This window comes from Homarus americanus, unplaced genomic scaffold (assembly GCF_018991925.1).
Source record: "Homarus americanus isolate GMGI-L3 unplaced genomic scaffold, GMGI_Hamer_2.0 scaffold59495, whole genome shotgun sequence".
NCBI lineage: Eukaryota > Metazoa > Arthropoda > Malacostraca > Decapoda > Nephropidae > Homarus > Homarus americanus.
Window position 1 is genome coordinate 1,465,412 of NW_024732415.1, and position 18,263 is coordinate 1,483,674.

The following is an 18,263-nucleotide window of genomic DNA, read 5'->3' on the forward strand; positions in this document are numbered from 1 at the left end:
AGAAGAGTCCCAAGGATCACTGCTGCCCCTGTGGTGAGCACGTGGCAGTGCTGTCGTAAATAGGAGGACCCCTTGGAGTGTCGCTGTACCTGGCAGCCCTCCCAGTACAGTGCGAGAGACCCTCCCATGGGCAGCATTTCCCTTGGGTACCCTTCCAGCAGCGACGGCGCCCCCAAGGGCCCTCCCAGGGACGGCAGTGGCCCGAGGCCCTCCCAGGGAAAGCAGCATCCCCAGGAACCCTCACAGAAGCGGTGTTTCCTTCAGGGACCCTCCCAGGGGCAGCGGCTCCCCTATGGACCCAGACAGGGAAGGTGACACCTCCCGGGACTTTCCCAGGGAAGGCACCGACAACGGGTACCCTCCCATGGGAGGCAGCAACCTCATGGGCCCTTCCTAGGGGTGACGGCAGCACACCCAGGGACCATCCCAGGGAAGGTGGCGTCCCGACGACCCTCCTAGGGGCAGTGGCGCCTCCAGGGACACTCTCAGGGGATGGTGGCGGCACCAGGAACCCTCCTAGAGGAGGTAGCTCCCCTCGAGATCCTTCTAGGGGCGCCAGCGCCCACAGGGACCTTCCGAGGGGCGGCGTCGCCCCTAGAAATCCTACCAGGGGCTTCTCATTGGCATCAGCAACGCCAGGGAACCTCTCAGGATTGGTGGTCTTCACAGAGGCGGTGGTGCCCCTAGGGGCCCTCACAGGGATGGTGGAGGTACCAGGGGCCCTTACAGGGGCGGTGGCACACCCAGGGACCCTCTTAGGATCGATGGCGCCCCCACAGTCCCTCCCAGGGGTGGCAGCACCACTAGAGACTTTCCCAAAGACGGTGGCGCCCACAGGGGTCTTCCAAGGGGTGGCATCGCCCCCAGTGGCGACTGCACCCCCAGGGACCCTCCCAGTGATAACAGCATCCACGAAACCTTCCTGAAAAGCGGCACCCCCAAGGACCCTCCCAGGGGTAGCGGGGCCCCCAGGGATTCTCCCAGGGGCAGTAGATCCTCCACAGACCCTGTCAGGGACGGCAGCGCCCCCAGGGAACCTCCCAGGTGCGACAGCGCTCCCAGGGGACCTCCCAGTTGTGGCGGCACCCCAAGAGGACCTCCCAGGAATGGTGGAGCCCCTAGGTGCCCTTCCTAGGGCGCCCCAAGGGGTCCTCCCAGGTGCTACAGGGCCCTCCCAGCGGCGGCGTCACTCGCAGGGGACCTTCCAGGATTGGTAGAGCCCCCCCAAGGGCAGAGGTGCCTCCAGGGGCCCTGCCAGGGGTGGTGGAGCCACCTGGTGATTCTTGGAATTAGAATTTAAAGGATTTAACGAATTAAGTACTTCAAGAAAAACACAAAAGCACCAAAATCGCACCAAGGAAACCCACAGTTGGGGAGTAATTAGCATTGAAATAATGTAATTAACATCCTCCTAGTCATTACAACCACTAACTACCCCGCAATCGAATCGTGTACCATAAATTCCTCATATGACAAATTGGTGATATTGCACAAGGGCAATAAGATTTGGCATATGCGAGATCAAATACACCAATTTAAAGTCCCGGTCAAGATTACTAATGGTAATGTACGTGTATCCGACCACTATATGCTATTTTGTACGTGCCTTGTACACCATTGGAGAGGTTATTTATTTTACTTTTATTTCCTTTTTAATCTCTTCTTTTTCTTTGTAATTTCTTTCCTTCAATCTCTAACTTCCTTTCTTTCTCCTGTTATCTATTTCTTTGTTCCCCGGTTTATTTCACTTGAATCGGCCTAATTCACACTTCACTTCCTGTCAAATCCCCCCTCCCGCCCCAATAGTTAAACTGTTGATTTTTTGAGTTGTCTTTACACACTTACTCTCTTTATGTCAAACTTTCCCAAATGCATCTCATGGTGTAAATTATAATACCCAGGAATAATAAAACTTCTCATTATTAAGATGTTCAGAATGGTAAAAATATGTTAAACAATAAACCAAAATATTTTACATGTTTTATAAGAACAAAATTATCAGTAAAGCTCAATTTTAAGCTGTAAAGGAACAAATCATTCTTCAGACCCTATAAAGAGCTATACAGGTGCTCCTCTATCGACAGACGAGTTGTGTTCCTGAGGCTTCTTCGTAGGTTCATTTGTTCCCAAGTCCAGCTTTACTCTTGTAGATACCAAACACATTGTCAAGGATGCACACCCACCCAAGAAAAACAAAAAGTTCCATCAGTCCTCCTTTCCATCCATGATCCCTAAGACTCACTCATGAAGCTGTGATTCTGGGACATCATGCATTGGTTCCATAGATGACACACTCAGCTATGTCTCAGATTCACAGGTTCATGATTCTCAAGAGCTCATGGATGGGGGAGAAGAATGATGGGCCTTTCTTTTTTTTGGGGGGTGTACAATACAGCTACAATTTTTCCCTTTAATAAATACAGCAGATGACTGCAATTGGACATATGGACAGGGTTTTTAAGTTGAATGTCCGTCAGTATAGAGGAGCATCTGTAATACATCCCTTGAACAACCAGTGCCATAACAATGGCATAAAATATAATTTATTGGTCACTGTTCACAATATATAGCTTATTTTCTTTAAACCCAAGTCAATTATACTAAGAACTGTACATTACATTAAAAATTATACAAATCTACTAGTTAACAAGAAAAAATAATAACTATAAATGTGACTACAAAATTCTTTAGTAAAAAAAAAAGAAATACTTTTAACTTTACAATAAAATCAACTGCTAGACCAACAAGACGTACATAACAGTATGCATCAGCCTCAACATTGTATCTCATTAATTTGATGAGGATTTTAAACTCTTCACAAGATGAGACTGATTTAGATACATAACTGATTAAACAAAATACAAATCTCTTCCGAGGTTAAAAAATGATAAAACTGGACGAAATATTTTTTGAGCATAAACATCAACTGAATATGCCTGGAGCAACACACCTCTAGTTGACACACAGTACTGTATTTACCATTAAGCCTATACAGATAATGGCAGGCAGTGTTTTTATATTATTCTGGAGCAGTTCAGCCATATATCATTAGATATTCTTTTCTAAATAATAAAAATTTACATAATTCTTTAAAATAAACCTATGTCCCAATGTTTACGGATTCGAGCGTTTCAGTGTGAATTCTCTGATATGGCAATAGTCTTACGTTGATATATATTACTTGCCACTTGCAGTACAATAGTTGCAATCAGAAACATTTTTTTCCATACCTTGATAAATCAATTAATAATCGTATTGTATTATGTAAATTCCCAGTTTTGTATCAAATATTCAACCATATCAGTACACCTTTATGCAATTATATCGTAAAATCCAAATATATTCACTAATGAACGAAATAACAATGAACTCTTAAAGATATTCTCTAAGTACAACCACACATAAACAGTAGAAAAGTCTACCACAACTAACAGCTGCACTAATCTATTCAATTAATATTGTGTTTTTATGCCTGCAGTCCCTTGCTACGGAGGAAGGCATCGTGGCTGGGATCCCGACCCAAGAAGTCCCTCAATAAATCATCAGCGTCCTTGGATCCACCAGGTTGTAGGATACGGACGCGATAATCCGCTCCTACTGCAGGGTTCAGAATGCCTTCCTTCTTGAAGCGGCTCTCATACATGTCCATAGAGAACACTTCACTCCACTGTGGGCAAATAATTTTTGTCATGCAAAAGAAAAACACGAGGAACACAGAAAATTTTTTATTCTAATGACAAAACTAAAATTTCTTAAGCATGCATTTCTGCTGACATGGGACTTAAAGGTTTATGGATGGTCCTAATAAGGTAAAATTTTAGTACGGCAAGATTCTTCAAAAGAACACCTCATTTTGAAAACATAACAGTTATGTGAAAAAAACTTAAGACTTATCACAGGAGGATGTTAACAACATGTATGGTGAAGTGTTGAAAACTACCATCCTCAATGTCTATTTCCACAGTCTTGTAGTAAGGTGTTATCCCCTCAGGGAGAAGGGTTAACTTAATCCACACTCCTGCCTTGGTAAGTGACAAGCTGTGTGTACAACTCAACGTACTTGGCTACACAGTTAATCTTCTCTGGTCTGTAGGATGCCAAGAGTGTAATGGTACCCCTGTGAGGCTCTATAACTAGCTACCATGGACTAAATATTATACCTGTTCTCACCTGATCTAGGACATTTGTCGATTATGGCCAACTTGGTAAGTACAGCTTGACTATAATAATAATAATAGCTGGTCTTTTGTTTCTCAAAAGCACCAGTTCTTCTAAAGAATTAACTGTACTGTACTACAATAAAAGATAACAAAAGGCGACTTCTATCATTCACATACCCTTACATTTAAACATTTCCTAAACCCTGCAATTATCCATCACCATACCCTGTTCAGGATCATAAGCTTTCAAAAAAAGAAAGTTCTTAAGTTGTTTCTAAAAAGCCTCAACAAAATCAGATGCTTCATGGATACAGACAACCAATTGTACAATATGGGTGCTGTACTGTATAGGATAAGGATCGAGCAACAAAAGAATATTCCCATACTGTTCTAGGCTTCTCAAGGCATGAAGGATCATCACTACTACTCAAAATCATTTCAGAATATGTAGTCAGTGGAATTAATAATTCGATCAAGAATAGGGTAGTGGGAGTCCTCGGTGGGTGAGCAAAAATAAGCCTGGCAACCCCGTTCAATGCAATCTGAACTTTCTTCAGTAGATAATTAGGTAGGCAGACCCATCAAAAATTACATCAAAAATTCCTTTATTTTTCTGTTAATTGTGTCATTTGCTCTGTCAATCATCAACTCATCAATACATTCCATTGCCTCACTATTTTATAATGCACTATTCAACTGGTAAGGATTCTTAAATTATAATAATAATTCTATGGTGACTACTGAAAGAAAGTGTAACCCAATGAAGGGTACTTAATAACTCTTACCACCTAAAAAAAAACCCCAAAACTGACCTATCACTACCAATCAACACTCACCAGGTAACCATAGTACTGTGCGTCGTACCCCCCGGCGAGGTGACCAAAGTTGGCAGGCATGTTGGTGTTTGGGATGGGTTCAATACCCATGATGTCACGGTAGGTTTGAGCAAAAAGGGACTTGGTATCCGCCTCCCCTCTGGTGTGGATACTTTGGTCGAATGTTCCTAGGATGATCTGTCGTAGATTGAACCCGCCTGCGTTGGCTTTGCGAGACTTTGCGAGTTTCTCAATTATCTCGTCGGTCAATGTGATGCCGCTCTGTTGAAGGAAGATAATGACAGTCATGAAGAGAACAACAATAATAATAATAATAATAATAATAATAATAATAATAATAATAATAATAATTATTATTTTTTATCAATCTTTTAATTGAAGTAAAATTTTGCTTTATCTTCTTTCAGGTAACTAAAAACAAAGGGGCATAGTGTAGAGGAATGTGTTTATATCAACTGCAATACTGTTTATCCCAACTTCTCTCAATTTCATTCAAGAATCCAGTATATAACGCTCTCCAACATATTTTAAGAGTTTCCTATGACATTAGTTATCTCGAAACCTCAGCCGTGATTTGGGATAAATTTTAAGTTTGTTAAATACATGCAAAATTCTATAAAATTCTACTTAAAATTGGAAATAGTACACACACACTTTCTCTCTCTATCCCTGATCCCCCTCCCCCCCACACACACACCCCCTTACCTGATAGTGCCCAGACATGAGAGACAAAGGTTCCTTCTCCCAAACCCAGTTCTCTAACATCTGTGAAGGAGCCTCCAGGAAGTCTCTTTCGACCCGTGTACCAGCGAACATGGCAAACGTTGCCCGCGAGCATATGTGGTGCATCACATGTCCAAATTCGTGGAAGTACGTTTCTACCTGCAATAGGGTGATATTATTAATTATCTACCTTAAAGGATTATGTCTAGCAAATATTTTCTTTTAGAATTCCCTGAATAACAATAATAATAAATCAAGCACCTTCACAATGGCAGGACTTACCTCTGAATGATCCAACAGTGCTGGCTTATCTTTGGTGGGTTTGGTAAAGTTGCACATCATGGCACACACTGCAACCTGTATACAACACAAGACAACATCAAAAATCAAAGACAAAAGTCCGTACATATTTATTATAACATACTATAAGAAAATGATGCTGTAATGTATTCATGGCAGATAGAATGACACACATCCCCCCATTACGGAAACTCAGGTTGTGGAAAATATAAGCCTTAGAAATTTTTTGACCCAAGATTATTTTCTCCAACAATTGGAATTTAAGGGGTTTAACTAATTAATTACTGTACTGTACTTCCAGAATAAAACAAAAACACCAAAATCACACCTCAGAATCCAATAGTTGGTGTGTACAGTAATTAGCATTGATAAAAATTCATTAAAATCTTCCAAGCATCATTACGACTACTAACTATGCCACAATCGAACTGTGAACTATAGATTTAGAATCAGCATACTCAGGAGTACCTATACTGAGATACAGTATTAAAAAAAAATCAATTTTGGGCCGAAACCACCGAAAAAGTAAGTATTTAAAAAGTACTGTAATTAAAATTATTGAGACTTCATTTGGTCAAGTTATTATACAGATATCCAATTGCAGACAACAGATCCTTAATCAGCATGTTCAGGTTTACATATGTTGAGATTTTGAACAAAAGTGGTGAGACAAAATTACTTCTGAAACATTAAGTCTAACCCCTTACTAAACTTTACGAGCGTCACTTACAATGTGATGGTCCTGATTAGACCCTATGCATATTAATTCTTATGGAAATTAATTCCCCTTTGCAAGTGGTTTCATTATCAGCGAGGGGTTTTTCTGGTAACTATTAACCACTAATAACGAGGACCCCCTGTATTTAATATGTTATATTATTTATGAAGAAACACACACCATAAGAGGCTGATCACACGAGAATATAAAAATAAATAAATACAGGATAAAAACAAACTGGCAAATATGGCAGGGCCGGTCCCAACCCTCACCCCCTCCCTCATTTAGCCAGGGCAGGGGTAAGGAAGAGGATTAATTTGTGATACAGCTTTTCTTTTATTTTTAAGTCAAATTATATACTGTATCGTATTTTGTTCTATTATTTAATACTGTAGGTTATATTATTTATGATGGACCATACACTTTAATTGGCTGACCATATGAGAATATAATAATGAATACTGTAGATAAAAACAGATGAAAATAGCAGCAGCCAGTCCCACCCCTTCCCCCGACCTCCAGCAGGTTTACAAATGAACATCCCTTGTACCTATTGTATTAGTTCTCATTAGACCACTGTATACTAACCCCTCAGGACTGCATCTTCAATTACATAACAAAGGTCAGTGGGAAAATGAGGTTCCTGTTATGGTCACATTTTCAAAGACACTTCCCTTCCATAACCCAGGGATTACTGCAAAGGTAAGTCAAAATTACTTTAACGCACGCATGCACGCACACACACACACACACAGAATGAGCGCAAGTGAAGTGGGGCATCTCACCTGGCGATCACCGTTAGCAGCGTCACATGAAGGCTGGAGGGGGAAGATGGCAGCATGTCCGAACTTGCCGTCGCGGGGATAGAGGTCCAGGAAGAAGTAGCCCATGTGTTCCCCGGTCTTGGCGTCATTCACACGGTACTGAAAGAATTGCATTGTGTTGTTTACTCGACCCGTTGTTGTTCACGACATTTTTCTGACGTGTAACGGGGGTGGCTGAATGAGAGACAGATAAGTTTAGATAAGCTAGATAAACAAACAGACAAAACAGACAGATATTTATTCAGTAGAATCGTCATATGAAATTACAAATTGATTCAGCATGTATGTAGACAATGCAACTACTATATACAGTTCAGCATGGTTATAGATGAAAGATAAAATTTTAATTACTTTTCTAATGTTATAAGATCATTTCTGATAAGGTAATCCAAACCCTAACACTTTTTCTCACAATTGTAATTTAATGTGTCTAACTACAGTACTTAAATATATCCAGAATACCACATAAACACCAAAAAGTGTCCTTGAAAAATCATAGGAGATGAGTAATTAGCATTAGAAAAGTAATTAAGATTTCTGAGAACAACAGAGCCTTAAGAATGTTGAATCATGGTGGGATGGTGTGTTCTATCTCCTCTACCATGTGTGTGTGTGTGTGTGTGTGTGTGTGTGTGTGTGTGTGTGTGTGTGTGTACAGTATGGAAGAAAGACATTTTATATAGAAAATCTTCTTCACTGTCTCCTTCGTGTATGTGTGGGGTCGCACTGGAAAATGCTTGGGAACTCCTGCTCTAATTGGAACACACACACAAATACACACCACAAACACTCAAGACACCCAGTCCAACAGAAAAAGTACTCACCAATTTGACATCTTCATGCCAAGTGTCTGCATCAGATTCCTGAGTGAACTGAAGACCCAACAGTGTCTGGTAGATGTCCAACAACCCAGACGTTACCTTTTCTAAGGGGAAGTATTGCCGTACCTGTTGAAACACGTGGTTTAAAATACTGCCACCACTGTGAATACTATCATATAATATGTATAATAAATAACTGTATTATCAAACTGTAATAAGTTGACATAATCCCTAACAGACAGAAGACTTTACCATCAACATAGAAATATAAGTTTCAAATACAGTAGAGTAAAACTGTAAACTTTCTCATTATAAAAAATAACATATGAATCTAAATAGTTACAAACATTTCATAAACAGTCAAATGAAAGTTTTATACAAGTGCATTTATGTATGAAAAAATAAATCTATAATGACACAGAGATTAACTAACAATATAGTATTATAATTATAATTATAGAAATGTCATTTGGTCAAGCAACTATACAGATATCCAATTGTGAACAACATATCTTTAATAATCATGTTCAGTTTTGCATACATTGAGATTCTGAACAAAATCTAACTACTTAAGTACATCCAGACTAAAACAAAAACACCAAAAAGTGACCTTGAAAAACCATAGGTGGCAAGTAATTAGCGTCAGAAAATAAATAAGCATTCGAAAAGTACAGAATACCACCAGATTGCTCAATTTCCCATTTTCTGTCACCGCAGCATTCCTCTATCAGATAATGTCAGGCAACATGGATAAGCTTCCAACATGGTGCAATCCCCATAAGAAAAAACAGCAGAAAACATGCAGTACAGCTCGAGAATTGAGCCGAGTTGAGACAATCAAACATGTACGTCTTTGCTGTTTTATACCCCTCACATCAACCCAATCAAGAACACTCAATTGCTCACCTCATCTTGGTCGACAGCATACATCTTCTCCTCCACCTGGTTCATATAGTAACGGAAGTCCCAGAAGTCCAGTTTACCAGAGTATTCATAGTTGTACTTTTCACACTGACAAACAAAGAGAATTATTAATCTTCATGTAAAATAGAATCGTTTTAATTGTGTCTAATAAGAAAGCCGACATGGTGAGGCTGTAGTAATATCAAATTTTTCTTGTGGTGTAATAAAAGTATAGAGAAAGACAGGAAGGGGCCAAAAGGTTTACCACAATATTATAATTTAAATATTTATTTTGCCTAAACATAAAATATAAATAAAAAGGGATTTAATACAATACAATACAGAACCTCTTCCTTCTTGAGCTTGAGCATGTCCACTCTCTCTTGCTCCCACAATGGTTGAAGCTTTTCAGAGAGACTTGAGAGGAACTGAGATACGCTGTCAGCATTTTTGGCCATGCGTTCCTCTAAGACGTATGATGCGTGATTTTTATAACCTAACAAGTCGGCTTGCCTCTGTCGCAACTTTATCAGCTCCTCAAGAATGGGCGTGTTCTCCTCCATACACCTGAAAAATGTTACGCGTTTTTATGATTCAAGTGACACACATAGACACATACATACACACACACCCTCTTTCCTCAAATAAGTCATGGAAGCCACACATCCACAGCATAGCTAAAGCTGACTGCCAAAAGCTGGGAATATTGTAAAATACTGTAGCTACTTCATTCCTGAGCAGTTTCTTCAGGTTTATAAGGGATTCATTTCTCTTAACCTTGAGTAATGCTCTCATATGTGGGGTGGAATCAAAGGCATTTCTCGTCTTATTAACTGTCCTCCTTTAGTCAATAATCTCTCTTCCCTTTCTCTTTGCCGCAATGTTGCTTCACTCTCTCTCTTTTACAGGTACTTTAATGGATTTGGCATTCTGTGTACCGCCGGCAAGGCGGTACACAGAATAAGCAAATAAACTTTGCTTATTCATAAATATTTATGGGACTTGATGTAGCTACTGAACTTTGGCATTTTAAAACATACAAGCATGAAAACAATACAGTATATTCTTTTATTTATTATACATATCAAAATTCCAAGTGTATGGAGTGCCAAAAATATCTGTAAGAGTAATTGGGCAGACAAACCCAGCCACACAGCTCACATGAGCCTAGCCAGACATGACATCAACACCACCATTCCACATCCCTGACAGAGACATTTATTGAGTTATATGCCTGAGAGTTATTATAATTACCCACTAAACAAGCAGGAATAGAATGCTTAGGGCTTAACCGTGCAAATGAACTGCCCCTCAAGCACGGTAAAATTATCATAGTTACTTTGAACTATGTTGGTATATAAAGGACCAAGTCTGTTGTTATTCTGGATCTTGATATAATGGACTTTCAGCTTTGACAGACCAGCCTTCCCCCAATTAATACATTATATTAGGGATTTACTGCATCAAACTTTATTCTAACCCACAAAGCATTTCACAAATTACCAAGTGTATAATACATTTTGAATTTACCTGATTATTATCCCCATATGCATATTTCACTTGAAGATTAACCACCATAATGTTAAACTAGCTTAAGCCCTCCTCCCAGCAGTGATAAGGTGTTTAATCATCAGGCGAAATATACTGTGGGGATGTGGGAGGCGGGGATAATATTCAGGTTATCCGATATTTCCTGTAAAAAAAAAAAAAAAAAAAATTACCGGCACAACACGAGAGTCCAAAAGGGAATCACAATCATTCAATATCTATTACTTGACTACGACTCACTTGGACTGACTAGCAGTAACCATTAGCCTTCTGGTGTCTGGTACCCGGCATTTCTTGGTGATGGGGAACAGGTGTGGGTATTTCATTGTCACCTCCAGCTTCCCGTCCTCTCCCTGCAGTACAGAACACAATACATGGATGATGACCAACACCTGAAGTGTATGGTGAAGTGAAGGGAGCAAAGGGAACAACAGATGGGAGAAGACTGAGGAAAGAAACAGTGTATCTGACAGAGTCCAATATTCCAGGAAAGGAGAATGTACAGGCCAGTTTAGGAATACTTTACATTCTCTTAACTCAACATGAGAGTCATAAGCAGGGAAGGACACCATCGTTATGCCAAGGAGGAAACAAATGAGAGCAAAAGTGTAATGCAAGTGTCATATGAGTGAGACTGATTGATTGATTGATCGACTGATACGGACCTATTCAGTAAAATCATCATACATATTTACAATTAGTTCAGCATGTATATAAATAATGCAGGTATGGTATACAGTCCAGCATTAAGAGAAGATAATATATAGTGCATCCTCTACTGTACACAGGCCTCAGTGATGAAGTGATATCAGATGAAGATAGATACACCTTGAAATATCAATTCGTCTAAAGGCTTTCAATCATACACACTTGTTAAAACATTATACAGTACCAGTAGTGTCACCTGTATAAGTCCTGTCACACTTCTCCTGATCCATAAAACCCCAACATTCAGACTCGTGAATCCGAAGCATTTATGGGCAGAATAATACATAGGCGTCTACTACTACGGACTCTTGAACCCGTAGCAGTAGACGCCGATGTATTATTCTGGCGGAACAACAGGCGAGGCAACAGGACTTTTATGGGTGACTGTACATACCAATACAGTACAGTCAGTCAAAACATTTAGGAGATTTTACAATATAAAGGTGAATCCTGTCATACCTGAGTTAGTTCATTAACAAAGTCGTCGGGCATGCCAGCTAGCTCCTCTCTAGTGAAGAAGAGTTTTGTGTTGTCTTCATTCAGGTTACGCTGAAATTTGATGGATAGTTCCGACATACGTTTTTTGATCATTTTCACCTCTGTTTGTATTTCTTCAGACAGATGAAGACCTGAAGTAAAAGAACGAATAAGAATTTAGTCCATTATTAAATCTATTTCGTACAGGATTTTCTACTTGATCTAAATTTTTGTGTTTACGAATAGTTAAGTAAAATTTTCCATTGTATATTCGTGGTGCTGATGACTGATACTGCTAGGTTGTATGAAGCCACATAGGTAAACCAAACTGAATTCTGTTGGTTGCAGGAATAATCAGACACGAAAATAAATATCTCTACAAACATCACTACCGAATATGTTCGTCCACCATTCACAAAACATGAACATTAGGAACCCCCCACCCCCATTTATTTCACCCGAAGATTAAATACCCTAACGTTAACCTAACCTAACCTACCATGACCTAACATCCCCCAAGTTTGTGTCATGAGTGATTAACCATCAGGTGACATAAGCTGGAGTTTTCTAATACTTCACAAGACTCCTTCCAACAAGAGCAGAAAAGAATACACACAATAAATAATCACCTACTGTTGCATCCTCATGACAATAAACCTGTGATCAACTCAAGGCTTATAACAGTGAGACGATTGAATGAAAAAAATCTGGGAAAGGAAGAGATAGTACAAGAGCCAGCAGCATCAACACAACTAATGAGAGAGAAAAAGAGGGAGAATCTATGGGGATATAAAAAATTAAATAAATAATCATACATAAAAATATCATAGACATATCTCACTAGGCAAGCTTCCCTCTACAAAACACTCTGGCCCCTCTCCACAAACTCACCATTTCGTCTGCCGTGAAGGATGAGTTTTTCCACAAGCCTTTTCTGTTCGTCGCTGAAGCCCTCCACGCCAACGTTGTCTCTGAAGGCCACTACGCGGTCAAAGATATCTTTCCGCATGCTGAAACAATAAAGCCGTATAATTGCACTGTCTTTTTTTTTATCAGTTTCACTTCGTTATAAAATGGAAATCAATTTATCAGAAATAATTTAAGGTAAAATAAGCAGGAGTGTCTAATCTTGAGGTGAAATAAGCAGGGCTGTCTAATCTTGAGGTGAAATAAGCAGCAGTGTCATATCAGGTGAACTATGCAGGGGCATCTAATCATCAAGTGATACCAAAGACCTACAGTAATTAACCATCATCTTCCACAACACCCAAAAGCTCAACTCCTATTACACACCTCATCTCTACGTCAAATTCCTCCAACTTTTGCTCGGCCTTGCTGGAAGCCTCCCGAACAGCTTTGTCCGTCGCTGCATGTTGAGGAAAATCCAACGGGGAGCCCAATGTTGATCGCTCGGCCATTAAATCTGCAAGATGCTGCAATAAGAAGATTTATTCAATGATTAATTATTTAACGCCAAATTCTAACCAGCGGATAAGGATTCCCTAACCCCCTCCATGTGCAAAATGGAATGCAACGTCCACCATCAACATCTGCCGTCCCTAAGGTTATTCTTCATATTTATAAAGGTCATCTAAAGCAGCTGGGAATGAGAAAATAAAATCATCTATTATACTTTTGATGGAGATGAGGCTCCATTGTGGTTAGATTCAGGTAATTCGTAGTTATTCTGGGTACAGTGGTAATACTCTCACTTGTCAACTGAGCTGCGTGGGTTCAAATTCTGTACCGGTAGGTAAGTACAGTAGCTGCAGGTGTGTGTAATTTTGAATGTATATTTTTAATTCCCTAAACCCTCTGGAGTAATTTTTTTCTCATACAATCTGAATATTACTTTATCTTGCCTTTTTTTTTTACAATAACAGTAAAAGTGATTGGAAATGTTATAGTACAGTCCATAAACAAGTAAGAAATACACACTTAACACAGTGTTACCTCCAGGGTGGGCATAAATTGTCTGACCTATTTTAAAACTCAACACTGTAATCACAAAAATATTATAAACACATTCACAGTAGTAATATATTTCACAAAGATAACATATATTAATGTTCTTAATGTTCTTCCAATAGAGTATGATACAACTACTAGTGTGTTCTATCTATAATATTTATGTAGTTCTATTTTCTAAAATGGGTGAGGTAATTTATGAATGCTGTGTACTGTACTACTGTTACTATGGCTACTCATTATTCTTTGCACAGTTCATTGTATTTAACTGACTTCCGGATTCCAGAACCAGTTTAAACTCCGGAACTATTAACAGGTCCACATGACTTGTATTACTATTAACTCAACAGCCACTCTATTTCTTTATAATTGTTAAACTACACAAAAATAATAATTCTTCCGTACACACCAGCCGACAGTAACGCAACCTAGGTCTTTATTTTCCGTACTCTTTCTAAGATTTGACTAACTCACCTTGATCACATTCTCATAGGTCACTTTGTCCAGCGGTGATGACCCTATGTTCTCGTAAGATGTCCGCTGCTTCAGGATAAGAACATCTGTCTGTTTTTCTATATCCTCCGGTGTCACTTTCCGGAAGTCATACAGGCCGTTGATTCCCTGAGGTGTTGGCATGGTGCTGGTGATCTGCGTGAGGAAGTTGTGATGGTAGTCTTAAGAAGTTCAGAAGCAGTGATTACATACATAAACTAATATACAAGCATGGTAAAAATGACTGATATGTGACAAGTAAATAAGAAAATATCAATGGGAACCAGAAAATACATCTACTGTATATATACGTATGTAACATCGAACGATTAATGCAATAAAAACTACTAACTATACCTTGCTTCTCTGAGATAAAACATTCATTGCTTATAGATTTAGTTCTACATCTCTCAATATCAAGGAGTTAGATACTGAAAACTATGTCATATAACTCAGAACTATGAATACTATTTACTGACCTAAACACCTCTACTGTTGTCTATATATTCCTCAAAGACACAATAAAAATGATCTACTTTAGCTGGCAATGAAAGGCACCAACAAAAAAACTTTACAGTATCAATAATGTTAATAATTGGACACTGTCTCTTGGTTACTTGACACTTTTCATGAGATTCTTAACTAATGATAAAGTGAAAGTGGGTTCATAGCCCTGATAGTCCTTTAGGGAAAAATGTGCATACAACACAATACAAAGTAAGTAATATAACTGGTATTGTTCTCTCAAAGGTCGCCCATACTCCGAGGGCCCCTTGCATATACTCCGCAAAAGTCTAGATTATTTTGTCAACAAGATTAGCACCAGAAAAAAATAATGGAATTGAACCAAAATTTGTGGAGACTAATATCATGAGCCAGAACATGAAAATAGAAGTTAGGTTAGGTGAGGCTAAGTCAGATTCTGTGCTTTCTCGCTTCTATTTTGGTTCAATTCCATTACTTTTTTTCTGGTGCTAACCATGTCGACAAAATCATCTAGTTTCGCACATTATATACAAGGGGCCATCTGAGAATGCTAAACTGGCACTGAAGGCATTGATCTTCATCATTATTAACCTAGGGGTGCCCCAAATACAAACCAGCAACCCTCATGACAGGAGGTGAGCGCTGTATCCACCGAGCCATTGCATCCATAATAACCTTACTTATTATGTTGGTTTTCATACACCGATTAAAAATCTTGTGGGATATTAGGTAAAACAAATTAATCAAACCTAACTAGTCAAAAGGTTCCTAGTCTTGTGAAAATAGTTACAAGAACTGATATGTCTGAATCATGCACTTTTAATATCTTGGTTAGTTCACACTCAAACATTAAACAAAGTCACCAAACATTCTGAATGAACTTTTAAAATATAACATTCCTCGGTTCACACTTTCTTAAACCATCCCAAACCAGTTTTATATTTCACCTATTATCATTCTAAGTAAACAAAAGAGCAAATAATCCCTCACAAAACTGTACTCATGAGGTAATAACAATCTTCAACATCATTAGTACATCATAATCTTCCCAACCTGACCTAAACCTAACCAGTGAATTACCATATGGGAACTACTCATCACTAATACAGAATATTGTGGATGCCATACAGTGTCAGATAACACAAACAGCCTACAGTAACTCATCCCACACACACTATAGATCACCACCTGTAACACAACACAGTCAATTTAGTGAGGAAGAAACACAAATAGTTCATTAAGACCACAGGGACTATATCAAGTCTCACTCACACTGAAGAATCTACTGATGACAAAGTGGTTTAAGGATGTTGGGCTGCCGTTGTGTATATTGGAGAAGATCACACCAGCTTTATAGACTCTCACTGTCTTTAATTTGACAGCTACACTACGAAATACATTGTATAAAACTCCACTCATTGGTAATAACAGCAGACACTGGAGGTGAGTGACGCGCACCACTGTTAATTGTATGTCATTATTAAGTTATTTCCTTGTATATAACAATTATTACAACTGATTACATATAATTTATAGTAAAATTACCCTGTATCACTTTTTCCGCCAATTAGACAGTTGCAACGTAATATTATACTGTAAATTACTTGTCATCCCGATGCTATTCCAACTTTATTTCATATTTATGTAACTATCTCACTCATTCTCTTTCATCACACACAAAACTTGGTCATTGTATTGATCAGAAGTAAATATCTCAGTAGTTCTCACCAGCAGAAGATGAGAATACTTTAATTAAATGCCGTATACATTAGATGGCACCAAACCGGCCGGACACAGTTATCAGCACACGCTCCTCAACGCCATTATCATGACACTGGTCGTTCAACGTTGGTTTTAAGCACCCATTAATCACATATGTTCGGTTTCTTTTCTAGGCTTTGGTCAATTGTGAAAAAAAATCACGTGCAGGTAAAAAAAAAATTTGGTGGAGGTTTAGTCACATCTGGGGTGAAGTTACTCTTGTGGCCATTTCAAATATAATGTAACACCTCCAGCATTATACATATTCCTTACAATTTACTTAACTAACTCTCACAAGGACTAATATGGACTCATAAGGACTCACAACTTTTACTTTTATCCTCTTCACCACTGGTTGGCTCGTTAGCCGCCCGGGCGATCGGCCCGTCTGTCACGCACTGTTGGCAAGTACTGGGCATGCACCGGCTCCTGAATGTACCTGAAACCGCTCCAATATTGGTCAAGTCTTGTCTTGAAAGAGCTCACACTCGGTGCCGTCACAACACTTTCTAGTAGATTGTTCCAAGAGTTCACAACTCTCACTCAGTAAAAGTTTGCCCTCACAGTTTTCTGGACTTCGGCTTCTTCAATCTTGAGCTGTGACCCCCTGTGGGGCGAGCGTCCGCCAGCTCCAAGTAAGGACACTCGACTGAGTAGTGCCCCTTGAGATGCTTATACACCTCTATTAGGTCACCCCTTGCCCGTCTGTAATATAAGCTAGGCAAGTTCAGGCGCTCCAATCTCTCAGGGTAGCTGAGGTGCCGAAGGGCAGGCACCAGTCAGGTGGCCCTCCTTTGAATATTTTCAACCAACTGACAGTCCCTAGCATATCTCGGGGACCAGACGGGGTGACAGTACTCCAGATGGGGAAGCACTTCACTCTTGAAGATCATTACGAGGGACGGACCGTCTACTTTTTACTTTTTTTACTTTTACTTTTATCCTCTTCGCCACTGATCGGCTTGTTAGCCGCTTGGGCGATCGGTCACGACTCTTTTCCTTTATATTCTTCACCAAAAGGTCGGCTCGCTAGCCGCCCGGGCGATCGGTCACGTCTCTGTCACGCACTGTTGGCAAATACTGGGCATGCACCGGCTCCTGAATGTACCTGAACCCGCTCCAGTGTTGGTCAAGTCTTCTCTTGAAAGAGCTCACACTCGGTGCCGTCACAACACTCTCTGGTAGATTGTTCCAAGAGTTTACAACCCTCACTCCGAAAAAGTTTGCCCTCACGGTTTTCCGGACTTGCGGCTTCTTCAATCTTGAGCTGTGACCCCTTGTGGGGCGAGCGTCCGCCAGCTCCAAGTAAGGACACTCAACTGAGTAGTGCCCCCTGAGATGCTTATAAACCTCAACTAGGTCCCCCCTTGCCCGTCTGTAGTATAAGCTAGGCAAGTTCAGGCGCTCCAATCTCGCAGGGTAGCTGAGATGCCGAAGTGCAGGCACCAGCTTGGTGGCCCTCCTTTGAACATTTTCAACCAACTGACAGTCCCTAGCATATCTCGGGGACCAGATGGGGTGACAGTACTCCAGATGGG

General features: G+C 39.9%; 1 protein-coding gene across 2 annotated transcripts; it reads right to left on the bottom strand.

Moving 5' to 3' along the window:
* Positions 1-1,902: 1,902 nt before the first annotated feature.
* On the bottom strand, positions 1,903-16,808 carry LOC121868559 (thimet oligopeptidase-like). Of its 2 annotated transcripts, none has more exons than XM_042369302.1 (14): positions 16,693-16,808; positions 14,461-14,634; positions 13,312-13,451; positions 12,910-13,028; positions 12,001-12,170; positions 11,074-11,186; positions 9,633-9,852; positions 9,289-9,393; positions 8,386-8,508; positions 7,523-7,660; positions 6,002-6,076; positions 5,702-5,878; positions 4,997-5,257; positions 1,903-3,667 (listed from the first exon to the last, which is right to left on the bottom strand). In XM_042369302.1, the coding sequence occupies exons 2-14, from the start codon at positions 14,620-14,622 to the stop codon at positions 3,467-3,469; spliced, it is 2,004 nt and encodes a 667-aa protein (XP_042225236.1). In that variant the 5' UTR covers positions 14,623-14,634; positions 16,693-16,808; the 3' UTR covers positions 1,903-3,466. The 2 variants fall into 2 exon arrangements, with proteins under 2 accessions (XP_042225236.1, XP_042225235.1); XM_042369301.1 differs by lacking the exon at positions 16,693-16,808 and adding an exon at positions 16,237-16,426.
* Positions 16,809-18,263: the final 1,455 nt, after the last annotated feature.